Genomic DNA, 23,679 nt, shown 5'->3' with positions numbered 1-23,679 from the left:
AAATGCAGATTGTAAACTATTGATCATGTTATAAGCAAAGTCTCAAATATTTAAAATTACACAATTTCCTTTTTTTTTTAAATAAATTTATTTTTATTTTTGGCTGTGTTGGGTCTTCATTGCTGCGCGTGGGCTTTCTCTAGTTGCGGTGAGCGGGGGCTACTCTTCTTTGCAGTGTGCGGGCTTCTCATTGCGGTGGCTTCTCTTATGGAGGAGCACGGGCTCTAAGCACGTAGGCTTCAGTAGTTGTGGCTCGTGGGTTTCAGTAGATGTGGCTCATGGGCTCTAGAGTGTAGGCTCAATAGTTGTGGCGCACGGGCTTAGTTGCTCCGTGGCATGTGGGATCTTCCCGGACCAGGGCTTGAACCCGTGTCCCCTGCATTGGCAGGCAGATTGTCAACCACTGTGCCACCAGGGAAGCCCCTAAAATTACACAATTTCAATTACTCGTAGAAATTATTTTAATTATCCATTTTTCTTCAAGAATTGATTTTGTGAGTCTTCTTTATAAGTCATGTAAAGACTTCCTTATAAGTCATGATTTTTTAAAAAGCCATTCTGCTTAAAATCAGGGCAAAAAGATAAGCAGAAGTAACATTTTGGAGAATTCCATTGTATTATCTTTTCTGACCTTGAGATGGAAAGTGAAGGAGAGTTGGAGCTACTGGACTGAAGGAAAGTGCCTAAATCCATGCAGTTTTTAATATAGTGAAGTATTCCTATGTTCTTCCTTATAATAGTATTAAGTATCATGGATTGCACCCTGCTTTGTTCCCTTGATTTTAGCTGAAGGTCATTCCTGGTTGTAGAGATTAAAATCTGGGCAAAGGTGTAGGGAAGAATTGCACTGAATATTTTAAATTCTGGAAGAGATGATTCCACACTAATCTCCTTATCAGCATCTTCTCTTTGCCACAAGGGTAAATTACAGTTACTACTTTCTACATCACAGTCTAATATAAAATATTACACTGAAAATGAATATATCTCATATTATGACCACTTGGGTTCAACATGTAGATCTATGCATAGTGACGTGTAAATTACAATGCTCAAGATATCTTCGGGGCTTCCCTGGTTGCGCAGTGGTTGAGAATCCGCCTGCCAATGCAGGGGACACGGGTTCGAGCCCTGGTCCGGGAAGATCCCACATGCCACGGAGCAACTAAGCCCATGCGCCACAACTACTGAGCCTACACTCTAGAGCCCACGAGCCACAACTACTGAAACCCACGAGCCACAACTACTGAAGCCCACGTGCCTAGAGCCCGTGCTCCTCCATAAGAGAAGCCACCGCAATGAGAAGCCCGCACACTGCAAAGAAGAGTAGCCCCCGCTCGCCACAATTAGAGAAAAGCCCACATGCAGCAATGAAGACCCAACGCAGCCAAAAATAAATTAATTAATTTTTTAAAAAAGGTATCTTTGAAAATCTAATTATAATATATAGTGTTTTAGTCTAGCAGTAAGAAGCAAAAAGTTGAGATTTTCTTGGTATACTTATAACCAAATATCTACCCCAGATGCATACTTACAGTGTTGTTATTTCTTGGTAATTTTTCTTTTCAATCATTTGCTTGGTTATGGAGGTATTAATGGGATGGTAGCCAAGCTTTACATGTGCAACTGCTTTTTCGTGTATTCTTCCCTCTATCCATAATGCTCTTCCTAAGGATCTTATTAATACACCAGAGCTCAGATTAAATTTTACTTTCTCAGTGAGCCTTCTTTGACCAACACCATCTAAATAGGTCCTTCCCCATTATTCTCTATCCTCCTGTCATGTTTATTGTTTTCAGAGCACTTCATATTTTCAACTAATCTAAAATCCTAATTATAACTTACATCATCTGGCCCCTGGCCACCAATTCACAAATCCCATTTTTTGCCACTCTTCCCTGTGCTCACATTTTCACACTGACTTTCTTGATGCTCCCAGGATGCACACGTGAGGTCCTTCTCCAGAGCACATTCTTCCAGATATCTGCAAAGTTTGCTTCCTCACTTTCATCGGGTCTCTTCTCCAATGTCACCAACTCGGAGGAAAGGGTCTTCCTTGACTATCAAGTTTCAAACAGTAGCCCATCACTCTCTTTGATTCAGTCTTACTTTTTCTCACTAGCACTTATAGTTGTATACCTATGTGTTCAGTGTGTGGTTCTCTCATTAGTATGCAAACTCCATTAGGCTTTATCTACTTTGTTCATTAGGACCACCATATTGCTTAAAACAGTGCTTGCCATAAGGCTGACACTCAATAATTTGTTGAATGAATGAATGAATTCCTAACTTATTATGTTTTCCCCACTAGACTCTTAAGGACCATAAAAGCAGAAACTTTGTCTCTGGCATTCCTGTAGCATCTCGTATATAGCAGGTGATAAATGAATATATATTGAATGAATGAATGGTTTGAATGAGTGTGTGTGTGTGTGTGTATCTGTGTGTGTGTGTAATTTCTTTCCCTCCTTAAGCTCTAATTACCATGAAGACTATGTGGTAGTCTGTTTAGCTCACCAGTATATAGCAATCCCATAGTAGGGTCTGACTTGCTGTAGGCACTCGATAAGCAATCCGAAGGACTGGGACCAGCGTGAACAACAACCTGCTCTGACCATAGCCACCCATAAGCCCCCACAGAGTTAACCTGAGGTCTTACTGGCAGATGGAAAAGAGTTTAGGATATACACAGAGCAGTGAAAACCTGAAGCCACCCTGTTTATCCTTTCAGGGCCCAGCCTGGTTCTGGCAAAGGCTTGCTTCCCAGACAAGACCCAGGAGACTAGCGCAGACTTCTGAGCTTCTTACTTTCACATAATATCTTTTGAATTCTGGGAGGGATCAATCTTAATTTCAAGTCATAGCTTTGATTTGTTTGCTTAAAACCTCTGCCCTGAAGATTCCAGATGAATCTGTTGATAATGCCAAAGGGCATCAAACAAGAAAAATGAGATTTTAGCATAAAATCTCCCACTAACTAGTAGAGTAACCTTGAAAACATCTCTTATCATTGCTTCTTTCATGTTTTTCATTTGAAAAATGAAGATGCTAGAAAAGAACCAGCAGAATACATATGGATTACGTATTTGGGTTTGCTTGATGAGATGCCCTTAGGAGGCTTTATGCAGTGTCTTCTTTCCTTTTCTCCTGTGCTCACCTGCCACAATCCCCCTTGGTTAATAATCACAGATAAGTGAGCTATGGTTGCTGATGGAAATCTGTCAAGTGCATGGGGGAAAAGAAAGTTGAAGAACCACTGGCCTATGTTCTCCCTGCCATTCTTTCCAGGGTCAAAATGTTGTGAATCAGGGCTTCCCTGGTGGCGCAGTGGTTGAGAATCTGCCTGCCAATGCAGGGGACACGGGTTCGAGCCCTGGTCTGGGAAGATCCCACATGCCGTGGAGCAACAAGGCCCGTGAGCCACAACTACTGAGCCTGCGCATCTGGAGCCTGTACTTCGCAACAAGAGAGGCCACGACAGTGAGAGGCCCGCGCACCGCGATGAAGAGTGGCCCCCGCTTGCCACAACTAGAGAAAGCCCTTGCACAGAAACGAAGATCTAACACAGCCAAAAATAAAAATTAATAAGTAAATAAAAATTTTTAAAAAAATGTTGTGAATCTATGAGCGTACCCCTGTTCACTATGAAACCCTTATAGTTTAAGGGCGCTTAAGTTGTTAAAATCCTTAGTTCACTTACACTAATTTACATTAATTTTTGTTCTTCTACCGTGATCAGGGACTATAGCAGGCACTGAGAATACAAAGATGAATTTAGAAATGGTCTCTTCCCTCAAGGAGTTCCGTTCAATGAGGAGAAAAATGCAACAGAGTTTGAGAAATGCTTTGATGAGGCCAAAGTAGCGGGTGACCTCAGAGCACATCAAAGGACACCTGGAAGAGGTGGGAGAGGAAGTGATCTGCAAAATCTTCCAGTAGGTGACCAGAAACTGAGTCCTAATTTTAATTCATTGAATTCTAGACTGTTAAAGCTGCACAGTGGCAGAATCATTTAATCCCAACTCCTTATGTCCCATAGAGGAAAACTGATGCCCAAAGAGGCTAACCAACTACTCCAAAGTGAGTATCAGAGTTACAGCTAGGAGCCAGATAAGTATTATTGGGCTCTCTCTTTGAAGAGATTTTTATTTTTTGTAGGAAAATTTTTATCAGTTTATTTCATCAATTTATGATGTAATTAATCAGTTAATTATATTTTAATAAAGTATAGGGGAAATTATTAATATGTATTGACTTCATGTACAGTAATGATGCCAGTAACCCACCATCTGTAAATTACAGACCGCGCAGTGAGCTGCTGGTGAATATATTCAGATACATTCACTGTCTCACCCACCCTGCCTCTTGAGCTACTTATTCCATGAAACTAATCACAACTGGGAAGGACAGGTACAGTCTGGCTGTGAACAAGAACAAAGAATAGAACTTAGTCTGATTGCACTTCCTCTCCACAACTGATCCAGGCATTTAAAGTAAGACCCCCCCAAAGTGAAATGTTTTTAGTAGTAGTAGTATATAAAATTCCTCAGGTATGTACTTTTCTTGGAGTTTGTTTGCTTGTTCGTTTTCTCTCCTAACGTAGTCGTTTAACTTGGGATGTTTAAAGACTATGATTTAGGAATGGGACAATATAAGATCTCATTACATTAAAACAGAAATACTTGGGAAATCCATAATTTCTAATAGCTTGCCATCTGTTTGGTTTTTAGAGGCAATGGATTTATCCTGCTTAGTGCAAATGATGATCCTGGGGAGAAATCATGGATTATGCAATGGATTTCTTACCTTTTAAACTACTGTTATTAATTTACTAGCTTGCAAACCAACATTTTCCAACATAAAATCAATTATTTTTTTATCTTTCAACTCCTACCCCAAGTAAGGTTGCTATGGGCACCACATAACATCCGCTCTGGCGCCAAGAGATTACGTTAAAGTCACCCACAATCTCTCCAAATTAAAAACCTCACTAAGTTTGCCCTGGCTTTTTCACTGTACTCGCAGCAGGATGCTCTTTTGCCTTGCCCCACAGTCCAGGTTAATCCGCTAGAAAGAATATTTTTAGAGGCACATCGGACTAAATTATTTTCATCTGAGCACACCATTTCCAAATGGCCGCCCACGGTCCTAAATCCTGCCGCTGCGGACCAGGACGAGCAGGTGTCCTCCGCTGCAGAGTCGTGAGACTCAGCGCATTCATAACTGGACGTCGGAAGCCAGAAAGGAAACTCGAACACGCAAAGGACAGGTATAACCCCGCACGGATGCACCGGAGAGGCCGAGATCGCAGCGGAGGTTTCCATCCTTAGGCTTGGGGAGGGCCTGGGAAGGAAGCAAACATTGCTTCCCCAGTCAAGTCAGAGAGCAGGACGCACAGGGTCGGAGGTCAAAAGTTGAATTTCAACCCAGCCTGCGCTGCGTCCCAGCGCCTTCCGCAGTCGGGGCACCGCGGTGGCACAGGGCTGGGAGAGGACGAGGCTGGCTGGGGCAGGAGAAACTGTGAGTTGCCACTGCCGGAGAGCCGCCGGCGACGAGGGCAGACGCGACCCCTGGCGCCTTCAGAGCGCGAAGCCCGGGAGAGCAGGGCACGGCTGCCGCGACGCTGCGCCCCGGCGCCGGCAAGGCTGCCCGCGCTCCGCGTTGCCCTTTCGGCCGAGGGCAGCTCCCCGCCGCGGCAGCCCAGCCGCCGTGCGCCCCGGCACAGGTCACACGGGGTACGCCTTGTCCGCCCCCGGGCGGCTGCCCGGGCACCCGCAGCCTGACCGACCCTCGCCCCCCGGCTCGGGGACAAACTTCCTTCCTCCCAGGCCCCCGGCAGCGTAGGCTGGCAAGCGGCTCACTCGCCAGGCTTCCCCGGTCTCCGGCTGCAGGCGCCCTCGCCCGGCACGGCAAGCTTCCTCCCTGCCCCTCACCAACCCCGACACCCGGGCGGGCGCCGAGCGATCCCCGCGCCTCCGCTCCAACAAAGCCGGCGGCCCGGAGGCGATCCGGCGAGGGGCTGGGAGTGGCGGCGGGGGCGCCGGAGCCCGGCGAAGGCACCCTTGTGCCGGGCGAGTGAGGCGTGAAGGGGGCAGCGGGGACGTGGCGGGCAGAGAAAAGGGGAAGAAAGTATCCTGCTCTCAGCGCGAAAGCCTTCTTCGCTCGTCCTCACTGCCCTGCTCCCCCTGCCCGAGCGCGTCTGGCGGTCCCGGTGGGAGTTGGCGGGGGCAGAGGGGGAGGCAGAGGGGACGCAATGGCTTGGCGGGTGAGCTGCTCCCTTACCTCTGTCCAGAGTGAGCGGCTGGACCACTGTCAATGTCGCCATGTCTGCCGTGGGAGCCGAAGTGACGCTCAGCTTCAGCATCAGCAACCGCTTGTAGTGAGAAAAAGAGGAGGAGATTGGGGGCGGGGTGCAGAGGGAAGACGGAAAGGAGGGGGCAAGGAGGGAAGGTGGTGGTTGTGGAGGAGAGGAGGCTTGGGTGGGTTGGCAGCCAGATGGAGACGCAACTGTTCCGCGAGGGGCGGACCTTCAGATGCGGCGTGAAGCTGAGCAGGTACCGGAGAGCGAAAGCATCGCCGGCTCTGGCAAGGAAGGCTCTGCCCTAGAACTTTGCTCTTCCACCCCAAGGAGCGCTGGATGCGTGTAGCTAGTGTGTTGCTTTCTTTCAACTTTCCACTCAAACAAAATGGTCAGAGTGTACGTGCGTCTGGGGGAAGGGAGAAGAATGAAAGGGAGGGGATGGAGGGGAGGGAGGCAGAGAGATGATTTTTTTCCGATTAAGAGAATTTGTCAAGCCCTTAATCCCATCCCCTAGAAAGAAAATGCTTCTAGTTCAGAAATGTTGGGGTTTAATTGTAGTTGCTGTTAATTTCTGTTAAAGTTTATTTTGGAATGTTGACTTATAACTGTACACAAGATAACTGACTTAAAGCCAGAGTTCCATTACTAGGCCCCCGTTAAAGACCTGGGTATATTGCCTAGAAAATAACTTATCTCACTAGCAAACTTCTTAATAATGGTTTTAAATTAAAAATCACAATGAGAAAACAATTAAAAACACAAAGAGAAGTTTCTATCACTAAGTTTGAAAAACATGTCCCTAGCACTCTTCCAGGCTGATCCTCAGGGTTGCCACTTGCTGATTAATTAACATATGAGACAGGAATTGAACTAAGCCATGGCCTGACTTGGGGATTCAATACAGTCCCTGCCTTCCAATAGCCTGTAATCTAATGGGAGGTGATGTTTTTAAAAGGGTGACTTTAGAGTCAGTTGATCAAGATTCAGTTACTAGAACCTTCAACTATTAGCTGTGACCACTTCACCCCAACAGACTGCTTTCACTATCTTGCCACTGAAGGGACTCTCATTTTTTGATCAAGAAATTAAGAGGCATATAGAAATCTTGTGTAAGCAGAAGGGTGATGACTATGGGTTCAGGATTGGAAATGACAAAGCTGCCTCCATCACCTTCCCTATGACAGAGCAGAATTGTTTTGGCTAGCAATATACTCCTGAAGACAGACACAGTTTTACAGCAAAATATTTGCGTATAATCTACATCATTGTCTTCTGATTACAATATGGATGGTTTCTGAAAACCTTTCCCATCTCATGGTTTACATTTGAAAAAAAACTAACAAACAAGATTTCACCAGTGATTTGAGAAAGTCATAAATGATTGGCCAAACACCTAACAGACCTTAAAGACATAAGGAAAATCATAGTTCAGCATGCCTATATTTTCATTTAGTGTGTAGACAGAACACTGATCTTGAAATTCAAGTCTTAGTTATGTACTTTTCAGAAAGAAAGTGTTTAGACAGAACACTGATCTGGAAATTCAAGTCTTAGTTATGTGCTTTTCAGAAATCAAATCTCTCACTGATCCCCAGTTTCTTCATCTGTCAAACAAGGGCATTTGTAATCTTCAGTCTCACTGAGGTTCTGTAAAATGAGGGAACTAATCCTTCCCTGCAATCTCACTGAGTTTTGTGAGGGTCTGATGAGATCATGCACATGTATGTGCTTTGAAAACAGTAAAGTATATACAAATATATTCATACAACAAACATCCATCCCACCTGAACTGTATGGCAACACTCTGCTAGGCGCTAGCCATGCAAAGATTAATGAGACATGGCCCTTTTTCTAGACAGTGCTCAGTACAAGTTGGGAGACAAATAATGAGCTGGCTGTGAGAATATGAGCAAGCTCTGAGCAAGAACGAGAGCAGTAAGTGCTCTAAGCACCGCAGAAAGGAAGTGCTGTGGGAGACAGGAAGAAGCAACAGTTCTGGTGGACTATCATTATTCATCTCCCCTAAATCAAACAACAGACAGAAGTTGAATTGTGGACGATAACAACAGAGTACGTTCCAAGGCTTTGCACAAAATATCAAACCTCATTCAATCACTGAGGACGAAAAGAACATACAAATCCCTTGGCCACTAATGTAGTTCTTAACAACCTCCTGTATTGTGAATATGTACTTTAGTGGCTTGATTCATAAATCTAAAAGCCATAATTTCAATACAAATCCCAGATTGTGAAGTCCATGAAGGTAGGCTTTTTGTCTTTTTGTTTCCTGATGTAGCCTCAGCACCAAACATTTAATAGAATGTTTCTGGACTTATGTTTTGAGCTCCCTAATTGAAAATTTACTCTACCATTCTCCCTCTGTGTTGACTCTGTAGAGTTTTTGTATGGATTGAAAAAGACAGGACGAGAAAGCACAAATCACCATATATTCGTTAGTTATTATTTCTAATAGTGGCAAGTTCAATGCCTTTAGCTTATGTCTGCACAGGTGTAAAAAATGAATAATAAACAATTCATTATCTGTTAGATTTTGTTTTTTATGAAGGATGAATAACTACTGTCTCTAATAACATTTGTGAATTTCTAATTGAGACATGCAGAAAGATAAGAAAATATCCTTAATCTACTGTATTGCTTTGGTAGATATGACCATGCTTAGGTCTCCTGAGTAACTGCCTGGACCACTCCTGTACCAACCACAGTGTTTCATCAAGGTCAATATACTTGATCCATTCACATGTGTGTTGCTTTGCTGATTGTGTATTAATCAGGGAATTGTTAAAAACACCTGTGATTATACTTTTAGCTATTTGGTTACACAATCAGTGCAATTTTTCATTAAATGATATATAGTAATTTACCTCTGTGGCACCTTTATTTTCAACGAAATTCATTAATTCAGAAATACTTATTGAACTCTTTATATGCCAGGCTTGGAGCTAGGTTGGTTTCTCTTTATCTTTTCAGCCCAGAGGATTAGATATTATTATCCCATTTTATAGATAAGTAAACTGAGACTCAGAGAGGTTAAGCAACTTGCTTAAAACTAGTAGCACCTGGGGCTTCCCTGGTGCTGCAGTGGTTAAGAATCTGCCTTCAAATGCAGGGGACACGGGTTCGAGCCCTGGTCCGGGAAGATTAATGTTTGCCCTGATTCTGCCATAGGCAATAGCACATGCCGTGGAGCAACTAAGCCCATGCACTACAACTACTGAGCCTGCATTCTAGAGCCCGCGAGCCACAACTACTGAGCCCACGTGCCACAACTACTGAAGCCCACACACCTAGAGCCCATGCTCCACAACAAGAGAAGCCACCACAATGAGAAGCCCATGCACCGCAACGAAGAGTAGCCCCTGCTCACTGCAACTAGAGAAAGCCTGCGCGCAGCAACGAAGACCCAATGCAGCCAAAAAATAAATAAAAATTTTTTAAAAAGGTAAATGTCTTTAAAAAAAAAAAGAATAGTAGCACCTGTATTCAAGAGCCCCTGTGCTTTCCACTGAGAAACACACTTCATCTTGCATTATTCAAGATTTAGTGATTTCAGCCTTTTATTTCAGAGTTCCACATATGAGTGTGTGTGTGTATCCTTTCTCTTTTTTGTTATCCTTGAGATATACTCAAAGAGAGAAATGCATGGGGGAAATTTAGGTCAAAGGAGGAAAGAACTATGACACTGGTTCCATTTTATATAAATACAGGTTAATATTAAAATGACTACCTATTTTGAATATGAAGTCTCTTCTTGTTAAAAAATTCATTCAAAGTTACGTTAAGGTCTCTTTCATTTAATTGAATCTTTGTGAATTAAATGACAAAATCAAGAGAAGGTTTGAATAAAGCATTAGCATACCAAGAAAATGTGTTTAGTTAGATTATAAATGGAGTATAATAAGCACAGTTTCATATGAGGAAAACAGCACCTACGAACTGGAATTCTTTCAGCCTTGGGTGTTAGAAATTATTTTTGACTGAGTCATGATATCATGTTATCTTCTTTGATTCTCACAGCTTTGTCAAAATAGCACTAGATTAAGATGAAGTGCCAACCTATACTTTGGAATATAAAGGTTTGTGTTTTTTTTGAATAATCATAGAGAATCTTACTATATTATTCTCTCCTTAGAGCTTTTTTAAACTGAGTGGCAAGTATGTTCACGGTAAAATATCTGAATCTTAGACTTGTTTTAATAACTACTTATCTGTCTGTTCAGTCAATAAATACTGTACTTAACTATATCCCAGACGCTGTTCTAGGCACTGGGATATTGCAGTGAACAAGAAAAGGCCCTGTTCTCACTTGGCTTATATTCTATACGGGAGAGAAAGACAATAAACAAACTAAGAAACAAACAAGAAAGAGATCAATTAGTGACTATGTGCTGTGCAGAGAATGAATAATTTGAGGACTGAATTGAGTCTAGAATAATGTCAGGATTACAAAAGACAGAGATAAGGGAAAAGGGCATTCTGAGAAGTGGGAGAGAAAAGCCAGGGATGGGAGAGCAGACATGGTGCATTTGGGCAAAATAGGCAGTTCAATTTGGAGCACAAGAAAAACAAGCCTAAACAGGGCCATTGAGAGTCAGGTTGTGAAAGATAATGTAATTAACAGAAATGTAATGAACCTCTCATGGATAGCTTTGTGCCCATCATACAATGAAATGTACAGACTATCCAGGCTAAGAAAAAAAAATTGTGTTGTAGCATCTACATTAAAAACTACTAACATCAGAATGAAATAAAGAGTTACTAATTCAGTGTTGGATGTTAGAAAATTGAAGATGAAATAAAAATATAAAATGTCGATTTTAATTATTTTTCATTTCTTTCAAAAAATTTTTTTTAATTTATTTATTTTTGGCTGTGTTGGGTCTTCGTTGCTGTGCATGGGTTTTCTCTGGTTGCACTGAGCAGGGGTTACTCTTTGTAGTAGTGCGCGGGCTTCTCAACGTGGTGGCTTCTCTTGTTGCGGAGCACAGGCTCTAGGCGCACAGGCTTCAGTAGTTGCAGCACGTGGGCTTGTGGGCTCTAGAGCGCGGGCTCAGTCATTGTGGCGCATGGGCTTAGTTGCTCCGTGGCATGTGGGATCTTCCCAGACTAGGGCTCGAACCCGTGTCCCCTACATTGGCAGGCAGATTCTTAACCACTGCGCCACCAGGGAAGTCCTCAAAAGAAATTTTTAAAAACTCTGAAAGAATTCTGAAATCTGAATAATCCTCACTTGTAGGGTCTTATTTGAATTATTTTACATTACCAGTTATCATGCAAATAATAAATATAATAATTAATGTTTGCTCTGATTCTGCCATAGGCAATAGCACATGTAATAAGTGCAAAAAGTCTTTCTGGTAATTGTATATTTCATTTATGCCTATTTAATTCATAGAATATAAAATGATGTTTTTGTTTCATTTTGAAATGAACATTTTTCTATTTTCACAGAAGTTATGATTGATCTTTTATAATGAAATTTAAATTCAAAGCTTACAATTTTCCTTTTTTCTTTATGCATCCCCACCTCATAGTTACACCATTGGGAAAGCCTAATAGATGCAAGAGAGGCAAGATAAAATGATTTTTAAAAGTGATACTGGACTCATCTCTTTCTCTCATCTACTCAGGAGATATTTCTGAACTTTTAGAACCCACAAACTTTAATGGTTTTTTAAAAATATTTTTATTACCATCACATCTTAAAATTTTTTAATATACTCAATTTTGAGTCTACAATTATGCTTTTATCCAACAAATCTTTATGATGCACCTGCTACTGTATATGCTAGACACTGCTCTATGTTCAGCGGTAAACATAGAGGGAGTGACTTTCCTTATGGAGCTTAGTTTTTATGAAGGGAAACAGATAAAACACAAATAAACAATAAATCAGATAATCTTAGGTAGTAGTAAGAACCACAGTGATATGCTGAAGCCTGTTCACACTGTTATGTGAGACCCAGTTATGTGCATCTTGCCCCAACGTCACTTTTAGTGACATCACATTGGTATCTTTAGACTGGCCATGGTGGGAGTGTTTACACCATGGATATTGGCAAATACTAAATATGGAAGCTTTGTTTTTTCCTCAGGAAAGCTACTTGTTAAACATTTGCCATCATACCATGAAGTCCACAAGGAAAATAAAATAGAAAGTTGTGATGAAACATGCAGCAGGAAGCAGGCAACATTAGAATGATCAGAAAATAAGTCACATTGTGTTTGATACAAAAATTTTTTAAAATAACATATCTACCCTGTATTTGATGGAGTACTGACAAGGATGCTGGGCCTGGGATGGAGTTAGAATAGGAGACATTCATGTTATTTCTGAGGAATTACAAAATATTTGGAAAGGAGAGAGAAGCATCAATGGAAAGGCATAGTATGAATTACACAATGATGTATCAACAAGAATAAGTGATAGTATAAATTTGTATATGTTAAAGGCATACATAAAAAAAAAAGTCTGGATTCTTTGAATGCTTCCTGGAGGCAGTTTACATTCACTTTTATTTTTTATTTTATTTTATTTTTAAAGTAATGTGGTTTTTTTTATTTTTATTTTTTATTTATTTATTTTTTAAATAAATTTTTTAATTTTTATTTTATTTATTTTTGGCTGTGTTGGGTCTTCGTTTTTGCGTGTGGGCTTTCTCTAGTAGCAGCGAGCGGGGGCTACTCTTTGTTGTGGTGCGAGGGCTTCTCATTGCAGTGGCTTCTCTTGTTGCAGAGCACGGGCTCTGGGTGCGCGGGCTTCCGTAGTTGTAGCACACAGACTCAGTAGCTGTGGCACGCGGGCTTAGTTGCTCCACGGCATGTGGGATCTTCCCAGACCAGGGCTCAAACCCGTGTCCCCTGCATTGCCAGGCAGATTCTTAACCACTGCACCACCAGGGAAGTCCCTACATTCACTTTTAGAGGAGACTTGGAGATATTTTCTTTCCTGTATGCGGATAATAAAATGTCACACCTTTGAGGAGAAAGCTACTCTTTGCAATTTTGAATCAAAAGATTGCTAACCAAGTGGACCAGATCTTCTATGGGATTTCATGAGAACTAAAAAAAAGGAGGGACAAGATTATCATAATTGAGTGCCTATGTTACTAGAGAATCTTACCATGGTGATGAGAGAACTCTATTGCCTTGATCCTTAAAAAGGACACTAAGGATGTTCAAGGTTTGTTTGTTTCAAACTTTAGCTTTATTTAAAATATGGTTTAAATGGCTTTCTCTTGAAAAGCACCTCAGTTCCTGACTTTCATTTTTTTTCTTAATCCTGCCCAACTTACTTCTCTCAAATTCTGGTACAATGGAATTAATTAGGAATATTAGGAAGAAACAGATGAAAAGGCCATCTTCAAATTCTTCCCAGATTGTGACACAATACAGTAATTGAGGCAGTAACAGAATTTACTGTAGGTGTGCTGAGGGCCGTACTGCCAGTAATTAGCAAGTTTGAGAGCAAAATGCAACATTAGCATGGACAGCACATTCAGGAGAGAGTTATAAACTCTTATTTTTATCCTCCAGTTCTCTAAATTAAAGCAAAAATCACTACAATTTTAATCGGTTTGCATTTAAATGTGATCTTTCTTAGGCTCAACCTGAAGCATAAAGTGTAATATCTTTTTCCTAAAACTTCTCAGTGGGGTCAAATTATGTTTTTCTTAAACTAAGTGCCTCATTCTCTGCTTCTCTGCCTTCCCTGCTTTTCCGGTCCTCGATGAATTCTTATCCCCTTGCTCGTGTAGGTGGATCTTTCTGAAGCTTATAATCTTATTGTGCCATTCCCCAAGTCCGCAGCTATGCAAGACACCGTCCTGAAATACAGTGTCTCTGAGAAACTTCCTCTTTCAGTGATTTCTTAATTTTACTTCTTGCTCAAAGCATTTACTTGCATAATAAATACAATTATGACTTTATTTTGGCTTCTTGAGGATTTAACTAGAATAAAAATTTAAAAAAAACTAAGGCAAATGAAAAATGTTTTAACTCTAAATATCATCAGGTTCCTGTCACCTCGAATTTTGCATAGATCAGTAGTGGCAAATCAAGCCAAACAAATATTTTTGTCTAGACCCCAAATCAAAGCAATTGCAAATAAATGAAGAAAGAAAGCAAATCTCCGCCATTTTTAACCTGGGACAAGCAAGTAAACTATTAAGTCTTTTATGTAGTTAATATATTTTCTTTTTAACGAGGAATTTTGTTTTGAAATGTTAAGTGTAAGAACATGCACATGGAAAACAATTCTTGATAGGTATTACAAAATCTTACCACAAGTAACCAATGTTAACAGGAATTTTCGTGTCTTCTTTCAGAAATCATATGTACATACACATATATATGTGTCTACACACATACATGTGTGTTCACATATCTTTTTAAAAACTCAAATAGCCTTATATACCATATTTTACACCTTGATTATTTTATCTAGTGATATTTTCATATCAATACATTATATATGTAAAATCTCTTTTAACTACTTCAAAAAATTCCACTGAAATCTTCTCTTATAGATGAACTTTCAGGTTGTTTCTAGGTTTTTGCTATCTCAAACAGCATTAAGAAGGAAAATCTTTCTTGTTTATATCATCTTTATGAGCATAAATTCCACTCGGTTATAACTGTGTACTTCCGTATAACCCAGGACTAATGTGGCCCTTTTCAATGATAATGCTCTCAGATTATCATACCTGCAGCCATTTTATTCCTGCTTCATTGTAGGCATTCTATCTCATGAGAATTGATACCTCTTTTCTATAGAACTGTCATATTTAATTGAACCTAAAATGCCAAAGTGATTGAAAAAAACTATTTGCCATAGACTGATGACCATTTTTGTCTGCAAAATATGTGGTATGAAGCACCATCCAGCAATCAAGTAAATCAATGATGATCACCACAATTTTCAACTGAGAAGCTAACAGTGTCTAAAGCAAGTTAAAAATTAAGAGCCTAAAACAATCCACTTTTGGATATTTGTTTTATTGAAGGTTTTATTTCCACCAAATGAGATAGGAAGACAATGAAAACACAAGAAGATGTTTAAGTACCTTGTTTTTTCAAATAAAGTAACACATTGATTCACTAATTAGAGAAAACTCTAAGTAATTTAAAGTGAGAAATACTATTTTTTAATTCAATGTTGTTACTATTTAGTATTCAAAAGAATATTTAAATGTTAATGCATGTAGTGCTCTCTACTGGTCTTCTCTTTATTGCAACTACACTCTGTGTCAAATTTGTATTTACAAAAGGTCAAGAAAATTGTCTCTATCCCAAAAGACTACTAGTGTTTTTTAAAAATTTCTGTTTGGTGTCTACTTTAAGTGTGTGTGAGTGTGTGTGTGTGTGTGTGTGTGTGTGTGCATGCATGGACACACAAATATTCATTTTTGAATTTCCATACTGAAGTCAGTTTTGAACTCTGCACATGAATTGTTGACATACATTATCACAATTCGGTAATACAGAGATATTAAAAAAGATGGATATATAGTTTTAATGCAAGGGATAATGTTTTCCAGTACAGTTAATAGGCAGTGGCAGCATCTAAGGTGCTTGCTTTTCCTGATCCCTGGAGAAGACAGGTGAAGGCCTCCTAGGAGGAGAATGGGTGGCTGTGTGTATTCAGCAATTTTTAGGGGGCAGTGATCACCATCATGAGCTCTTCTCTTTTTTTCCCTCTACTACTCCTTCCTGTACCGCTCCTCAAATATTTAAAAAGTCAACTTAGTGGTGATTTTTTTAAAGCTTAAGAGCAAATTTTATTACCGGTAGTTATGAAAGCTATTTGCTTCAGAAGTGTGTGTGTGTGTGTGTGTGTGTGTGTGTGTGTGTGTGTGTTAGAGAGAGATAGAGAGAGAGAGAAAGAAAATACATTCATTCATTCATTATATAGTTTCATGTCAAGTGGCTGCTATGCACCAAGCCCTGTGCACTGAAGATAAAGCCCTGAAGATAAAGCAGTAATCAAGACCACTGATACTCTACTGGAATTATTGGTATCTGTGGAATTACTTCTCAATTAAAATAGTTACAAATGCTATTAAGGGAAGTACATGGTACAGTGAGAATCTATAACCTAAATCAATGTTTAGGTTAGGAAATGACTTCTCCAAACATGGAACATTAATGGTGTGTTTAAGGGGAGACTTGAGCACGTTTAAATACTAGCCATTCTTCAGTATCCTAGTTCCTTCTTAAGCACAGAACTGATTTGGGAAAGTTATCTTTTCCATCATTACTGCCTGATTGAGTGAACATAAATGGAAGGATCTCTCATTACTCTGGGGAACTTCCTGGCCAAGAATTTTCAATATGGTCATCATTTGTCTAAAGCAATACATACCAGTCCTATATTTATTACTAACATTTAGTAAATTATATTAGGCCTACTAAAATATTTGTTTGAAGCTGATTACTATTTTTCATGACTATTTGATATTACTTAGTAAATACCCACACATACTCTTACTGTATTTGGTCCAAACAGAGAGAAAGCAATTTAATTCTAAAAAAAGGACAGCATTGATATTGACATATATACTATTGAACAAGTTGCATCCACCCAAATGTATTCCTCCAGAGTCAAAATAAAATATAATGATATTTTTGAGCCATTAAGGATGTTAAAGAACATCAAATCTGACCAATAGTGGCAAACGAGATCCAGAGAGATTAAATCATCTGCCCAACTTTTCCTAGCTAGTGAGGAACAGGGCTCAGACTGAAAGCCAAGTGACAATCAGTTCAGTGCTTTTTATACTTCACTATAACACTAGATTGTAAATTTCATGAGCAGAGAGACAATGTTTGGTTTGCCACTGTATATTCATTGCTTGGCATAAAACCAGTGCTCAATAAACACTAGTGAATAAAAGAATGAGTAAAATAATCATTTTTCCTAGAAGATAAACTTCACTTTAAATGCATTTTACAATGAAAAATTAGTTCACTATATTTATTGATTGCTTAATTTGTACAAGGTATTTGCTCTACTATATTCTATGGAGATTTAGAAGAAAAGGATAGATAAAATGTGACCCCTGCCCTACAGTAACATATAGCTGTCATAATTATCTCCAGAATAAGGTGGGGCTTGGTAAATGCCACAACATTAAAATATATGAACAAAGGATTACATGGAACATGGTAGGCATCATGAAAGACATGTCATTTATGCTGCGTCTTTAAAAACAGAAAGATTTTTTAGGTGGAGGTAGAACTGAATAGACATTTCAGTTGAACTGAACAGAATGTGTAAATGTATGCCTCAGGAAGCAATGGCATGTATGTTATTATTGAAACATGGAAGATGTGAAGGAAGTAGCAAAATATTAAGATTAGAAAGAAGCTGGTAGGGAAGGGGAATGGCAGGTACCATAGGGGGCTTTGGAAGTCACTCAGAAAAGTTTAGAATTTATTCAGAAGGCCATTAAAGTTTTTGAGCAGGAAGGTGAGGACGTTCTTCTTGAAATAGTATATTAAAATTTATTATAGAAAAATGATTACAAATTCTAAATAGAGTAGCAGAAAGTCAAAATTATCCATATCAACTGGTGATGTTCTAGTCACATATGAAGAGAAAAGACCATTCTGAGGTCACACAGACAGGCCTTCACACCAAACTATAGCTTGGTTGATTGGCTGGATAGCACTCAATGCCATTTTCTTCATTGTTCATCATGGAAGATATGAAACAACATTACTTTTTTGAAGGCTTTTGACTCTGGCTAAAGAAGCATCTCTAGTATACAAAGGAAAAGTAAGAAGTAGCCAAAGTTTGAAATTCTGAGGACTCAAGATTTCTTAACACCTCACATCTTCCCTAAAACGTCACTGTATATATCCCCCCAAACTCTTTGCTCTTTTGTAAACTCCTACTAACTGTAGTAGCTTATCTTATCTCCAGGTAGTATAAAAAGAACAATGAAATAACAGGAAAAAAAAATGAGAGATTTTGTTATGGAGAGGATATAATGAAAATACTGCTATTACATAGAAAATAAGATATTCATTAGGAGATGTTTTAGGGAATTATTTAGAAAACTTATTCATTCCAAAGTAAGCTTTGAAATAATGATAATAATACATTCATTCAGTTGAAATGTTTTGAGGAAAATGAACTAGATGAGGACAGAGAGTGGCTATAAAGATTTAAATGGTGGTGCCTATACTGGGTCATTTTTGTCAATTCTAATTAATATTAACATCAGTTTTAAAATTAGAGACAAAGCCTGGAGAAAAAAATGGAACATGTTACTGAGCCTGTAGAAATTGTATTATCAGGCGGGAGGTATCTTCCTCTCCTTACCCCAAGTCTTTATGCGGACAAAATTCCCACCCTAGATTTTCAGCATCATAATGTGTTAGTACATAGTGATTGGCATTTTTATTCAGACTAGTGGTCATATAAAACAGAGATTCATATGTGTGAAAGACATATTTTAACCATAGATATGAGATTTTTAATCTTTCATTTTCACATGAGATATATATATAAATATTATAGCTCTTGAGACATAAAGTATCCGCATTTGATATCAGTGGAAGCTTCATAGTAGGAGATGAGATAATAAATTTAGGAAATAGGAGAGATGGTAAATGAGCAAGTTAACAATTCTGTGTTATGTGCAGCTCATAATTGCAGCTCTGTGAAGAGTTCCCACTGAGTCAATGGGAGGTGTGGGTGGAGGTTAGAGCCAGGTTAATTGTTGCATTCAACATCATTCAGGAGAAAAAGTGTAAGTAAAATTACAGCATTTATACTTCTGCTCTTCAATTTTCCTTCATCTCTATACTTGTATTTTCTTCACTTATTATTTATATCCCATGTCTGAATGTTTTCCTCCCTTGACTCCTTAGGTTATTGAAGAGATACGGTCCGTGAAGTTGACTTTCAAGGCATTTTAAAAATAAAGAAAATGCCATTCATCTACTCATTTTCAATATAGAGTTGGAAATATAGTTCCTCGGAAAATATGACCAAGTAATCTGATTGAAAAATAGATTTGTGAGGAAAGAGGTATTTTACTATATGTCTCCCGGCATGCTAAGGATTGCGGTACACCATCAATGCTAAGCCTGCAGGTAATTTTAATTATCATCCGACAGGTCATTTTTCTTTTTTAGTAGTTTCCTTTGGGATCCACCTACTCAATGACTAGTAGTTTCTTCTATGTAAGTAGAGAACCTCTGACTTCAAATATGCTGCTTCAATAATTTGGCTTTCATATTCTCTGGGCCCTCATCTTCACAATGTGATTTAGATCTGGGTTATAGTATAATAATGTGTCAAGGATACTACTGCCTAGATATCACCAACTCCAGGTAGAAATTCTCTTTAAATCTGAGACTTTATTATCAGTGTTCTTTGACTACTTTGTTAATTTAGAAAGTTAATGTTTGTGTAAATTAAAGAATGCCTGCATTTTGCTTCTTGTCTTCTTAAGTATTATTTTATTCTTCTTCTCACTCCTCAAATTTTCCACTTCTTTGTTTGCTTTTATGTTCACCCCTTTTACCAATATTAATATTGCCTTTCCAAATTTTTATTTTTTGAGACATTCCATTGCTAAATTTGGAAAGCGTTTACACAAATCCTGAGGGAACTGAAAGTGGCAGAAAGAAATATAAAACATTTTGTGGACTGTAAGTTGTCATCTTATTAAATGCAAAAATCCTTTTTAAAGAGAAATAAACAAAACTTACTTTTCTTTTGTGTCTTCAGTTTTCAAAGAGAGCTCTGGAAAACAACTTTTCATTAAGTGAAACAAACACTCAAACCAAATTTGTAAGCTTTGGTCAATATATATATATATATATATAGTTATATATATAGTTATCATTACCTTGCTTACCCCACAAGTTTTTTTGACAGAAAAGGCCTATTTTGATTTTAAAAAATCACTGAAAATTGTCTTTTAATTTTTAAAAACCTGAGTGCATTCTATGGTAGAAAGGCTTATACTGTATATTTGTTTCACAGGCTTATTGTTGATTTTTATTTTTCTTTTAACTGTATAGAAACCATGAGTCATACACCCATTTTCCTGGTTATACAAAATACAAGTTTGTTATAAAATTTAAACGAGTTAAATATAACTTGGCAACACCTCCATCAGATGAGACCTTTTCAGATGGGCATTACTTTATTGCAATGAGGGGTCGTAACTGTGTTTCCTCCAGAATGAGATGTAGGTTGAACTTCCTCATCTTACTGGCCTGGAATCTCTACTTCCTACAGGTTTCATTTATTAATATTCTGGTGTTACTCATGACTTAGAAGTTTTCATTTGGACACAGCAGCATTTGGGCATCAAATCGGCCTAATTCTATTTGTATCATTGGAATAGTTTAGAAGTTAAAATCCAGGAATTTTTATTAAGAAAAATTTTAAAGTAGACATATAAAAATAGAATATAGACAATTGCAGTTGATTCTCCCAGCTTGATAACAGGTGGACATTTTTAGGGCTAAACACATTATTTCTATTATCTACAAGTAAAAGAAAGTATTGTGATTACAAACAAATGCATTTACCAAAGTCAAATGAGATTCTTATAATCCTTATCTTGTACCAGAATGTTATCTATTAGAGTTCTAATATATTAATATGAAGACATAATTCAACGCATTTAAAATTCTTCTATGGTTTTAGGCAAAAGATCCAGTTCCATTGATCAACACTGGGCATGTTTCTAAGAGTTAAACCAATACTGAAAAATATGAAAGTTCCTTATTCTTTTAAAGGGCATAAGCTAAACAACATGGACAAGACCATGTTTGAGTTTTGTTTCATTTTGCTTTATTTTGTCCACACACCTAAAATATAGTAGTGAATGAATAATGAGTAGATGGAAAGAAGGAAGGGAAAGAGGAAAGGGACAAATGAATGAACAAATAAATGAAGAGTGGTTAAAACTTGTCTGAAAAGGCAACACTGCTAATAAAAATATATTTCTAAGTATTTATTTTATATCTTAAATTTTATAAACCACCTGCAATACAGCAAGTAGACTAGTGTTACCTAAAAACTTCTGAGCCCTAATGAATAGATAAGTTATCTGTAATTGGCATATCCCAGCACCCTGTTAGGGAGGACTGACTTCTACTTACATTGCATTTACTTCACAGGTTGGCTGTGATTTTGCAAATTACATTGAGATTGCTTCTTCCTAAGGTTAATCCTAAAGTCAGCTAGTAAGGCAAAAGATTGCCCTTGAAAAACCCCTTCTATCATCTATAAAACTTGATTTGGGGTCTATACCCTTATACAGTAATTCTTAAATGCATTAAAATTTTAGGAGTACTGTGTTAAACTTAAGTCAAAACAAAGTTGAAACCCTCAGGAGTGAGTCACTCGGTGCTCAGTGAGAGTATGGCTTCAAGGTTAAGAGTCCCTGCTTTGAAATCAGCCTGCTGATTTTGAATCCTAGATCCAATGATTAGAACCTGTGTGACCCTGGCTAAATGACAATGTCTCTTGCTCTGTGTCCACACCTGTAAAATTGGATTATAAATGGTACCTATGGAATAGGTTGTTGTGAAGGTCAAATGACATAATCTGTGTAAACTGTTTGAAACAGTGTCTGGCATGCAGTAAGTGTGTTTGCTATTCTTCCTGACTTTATAACAGCTATAAAATTCCTAATAGAGAACAAATGATGGATGAGAATTATAAAATGTTTCTGTTTGCCTGAAGGATTTACTCCATTCTGTTTTAATAAATCAGCCTCTGTAAACTTAATGAATATAAATAAATTGTGTCTTAGGAGGAGGTTAACAAGATAAAATGTCACTGGCACACAGTAGGCAACGTTTACTGGATTTTAATCTAAATCTTGCATGTGAGCAGTTGGACATGCATACTATTCTTGGAAAAGATATGGAGATGACCTTGACTGCTTACATCTATCTTTCCAGACTGTCAGTAACCATTGAGGCCCCACTGAACAGGAATCAGTCTCAGGCCCTTAGGCATTAAATGCAATTTATATGAGGGTTAGGTTCCAAATCCCACTCAAAAGTTGTGTTCCTATAACATAACTCCACTGCTCTAAGACGTACCAATTCACTCCTGCATAAATTTTTTTTTAACATCTTTACTGGCGTATAATAGCTTTACAGTGTTGTGTTAGTTCCTGCTGTATAACAAAGTGAATCAGCTATATGCATACGTATCCCCATATCTCCATATCCCTACCTCTTGCGTCTCCCTCCCACCCTCCTTATCCCACCCCTCTAGGTGGTTGCAAAGCACCGAGCTGATCTCCCTGTGCCATGCAGCTGCTTCCCACTAGCTATCTATTTTATATTTGGTAGTATATACATGTCAATGTTACTCTCTTACTTTGTCCCAGCTTAACCTTCCCCCTCCCCGTGTCCACAAGTCCATTTTCTATGTCTGTTTCATTATTCCTGTCCCACCCCTAGGTTCATCAGAACCATTTTTTTTTTTTTTTTAGATTCCATATATACATGTTAGCATACAGTATTTTTCTCTTTCTGACTTACTTCACTCTGTATGACAGACTCTAGGTCCATCCACCTCACTACAAATAACTCAATTTCGCTTCTTTTTATGGCTGAGTAATATTCCATTGTATATATGTGCCACATCTTCTTTATCCATTCATCTGTTGATGGACACTTAGGTTGCTTCCACGTCCCGCCTATTGTAAACAGTGCTGCAATGAACATTGTGGTGCATTACTCTTCTTGAATTATGGTTTTCTCAGGATATATACCCAGTAGTGGGATTGCTGTGTCACATGGTAGTTCTATTTTTAGTTTTTTAAGGAACCTCCATACTGTTCTCCATAGTGGCTGTACCAATTTACATTCCCACCAACAGTGCTAGAGGGTTCCCTTTTCTCCACACCCTCTCCAGCATTTATTGTTTGTAGATTTTTTGATGATGGCCATTTTGACCAGTGTGAGGTGATACCTCATTGTAGTTTTGATTTGCATTTCTCTAATGATTAGTGATGTTGAGCATCCTTTCATGTGTTTGTTGGCTATCTGTGTATCTTCTTTGGAGAAATGTCTGTTTAGGTCTTCTGCCCATTTTTGGATTGGGTTGTTTGTTTTTTTGATACTGAGCTGCTTGTATATTTTGGAGATTAATCCTTTGTCAGTTGCTTCGTTTGCAAATATTTTCTCCCATTCTGAGGGTTGTCTTTTCTTCTTGTTTATGGTTTCCTTTGCTGTGCAAAAGCTTTGAAGTTTCATTAGGTCCCATTTGTTTATTTTTGTTTTTATTTCCATTTCTCTAGGAGGTGGGTCAAAAAGGATCTTCCTGTGATTTATGTCATAGAGTGTTCTGCCTATGTTTTCCTCTAAGA

The 23,679-nt window shown here is 38.6% G+C and overlaps 1 protein-coding gene across 5 annotated transcripts in view; it reads right to left on the bottom strand.

Moving 5' to 3' along the window:
• LIN7A (lin-7 homolog A, crumbs cell polarity complex component) overlaps positions 1-23,679 on the bottom strand; it is a 252,847-nt gene that overhangs the window by 136,231 nt on the left and 92,937 nt on the right. For 3 of the 5 annotated variants that reach the window (XM_007194951.3, XM_007194953.3, XM_007194952.3), the window contains one exon: positions 6,283-6,373. The exons of the other annotated variants lie outside the window; for them this stretch is intronic. In XM_007194951.3, the coding sequence (XP_007195013.1) occupies positions 6,283-6,364 (82 nt within the window). In that variant the 5' untranslated portion in view covers positions 6,365-6,373. The remainder of the gene's footprint in view (positions 1-6,282; positions 6,374-23,679) is intronic. 5 annotated transcript variants of the gene reach the window in all.

The sequence above is a fragment of the Balaenoptera acutorostrata genome, chromosome 11 (genome assembly GCF_949987535.1).
Source record: "Balaenoptera acutorostrata chromosome 11, mBalAcu1.1, whole genome shotgun sequence".
Taxonomy (NCBI): Eukaryota; Metazoa; Chordata; class Mammalia; order Artiodactyla; family Balaenopteridae; genus Balaenoptera; species Balaenoptera acutorostrata.
The sequence above is the reverse complement of the archived record's forward strand: the minus strand, read 5'-3'. Positions and strand labels throughout refer to the sequence as shown.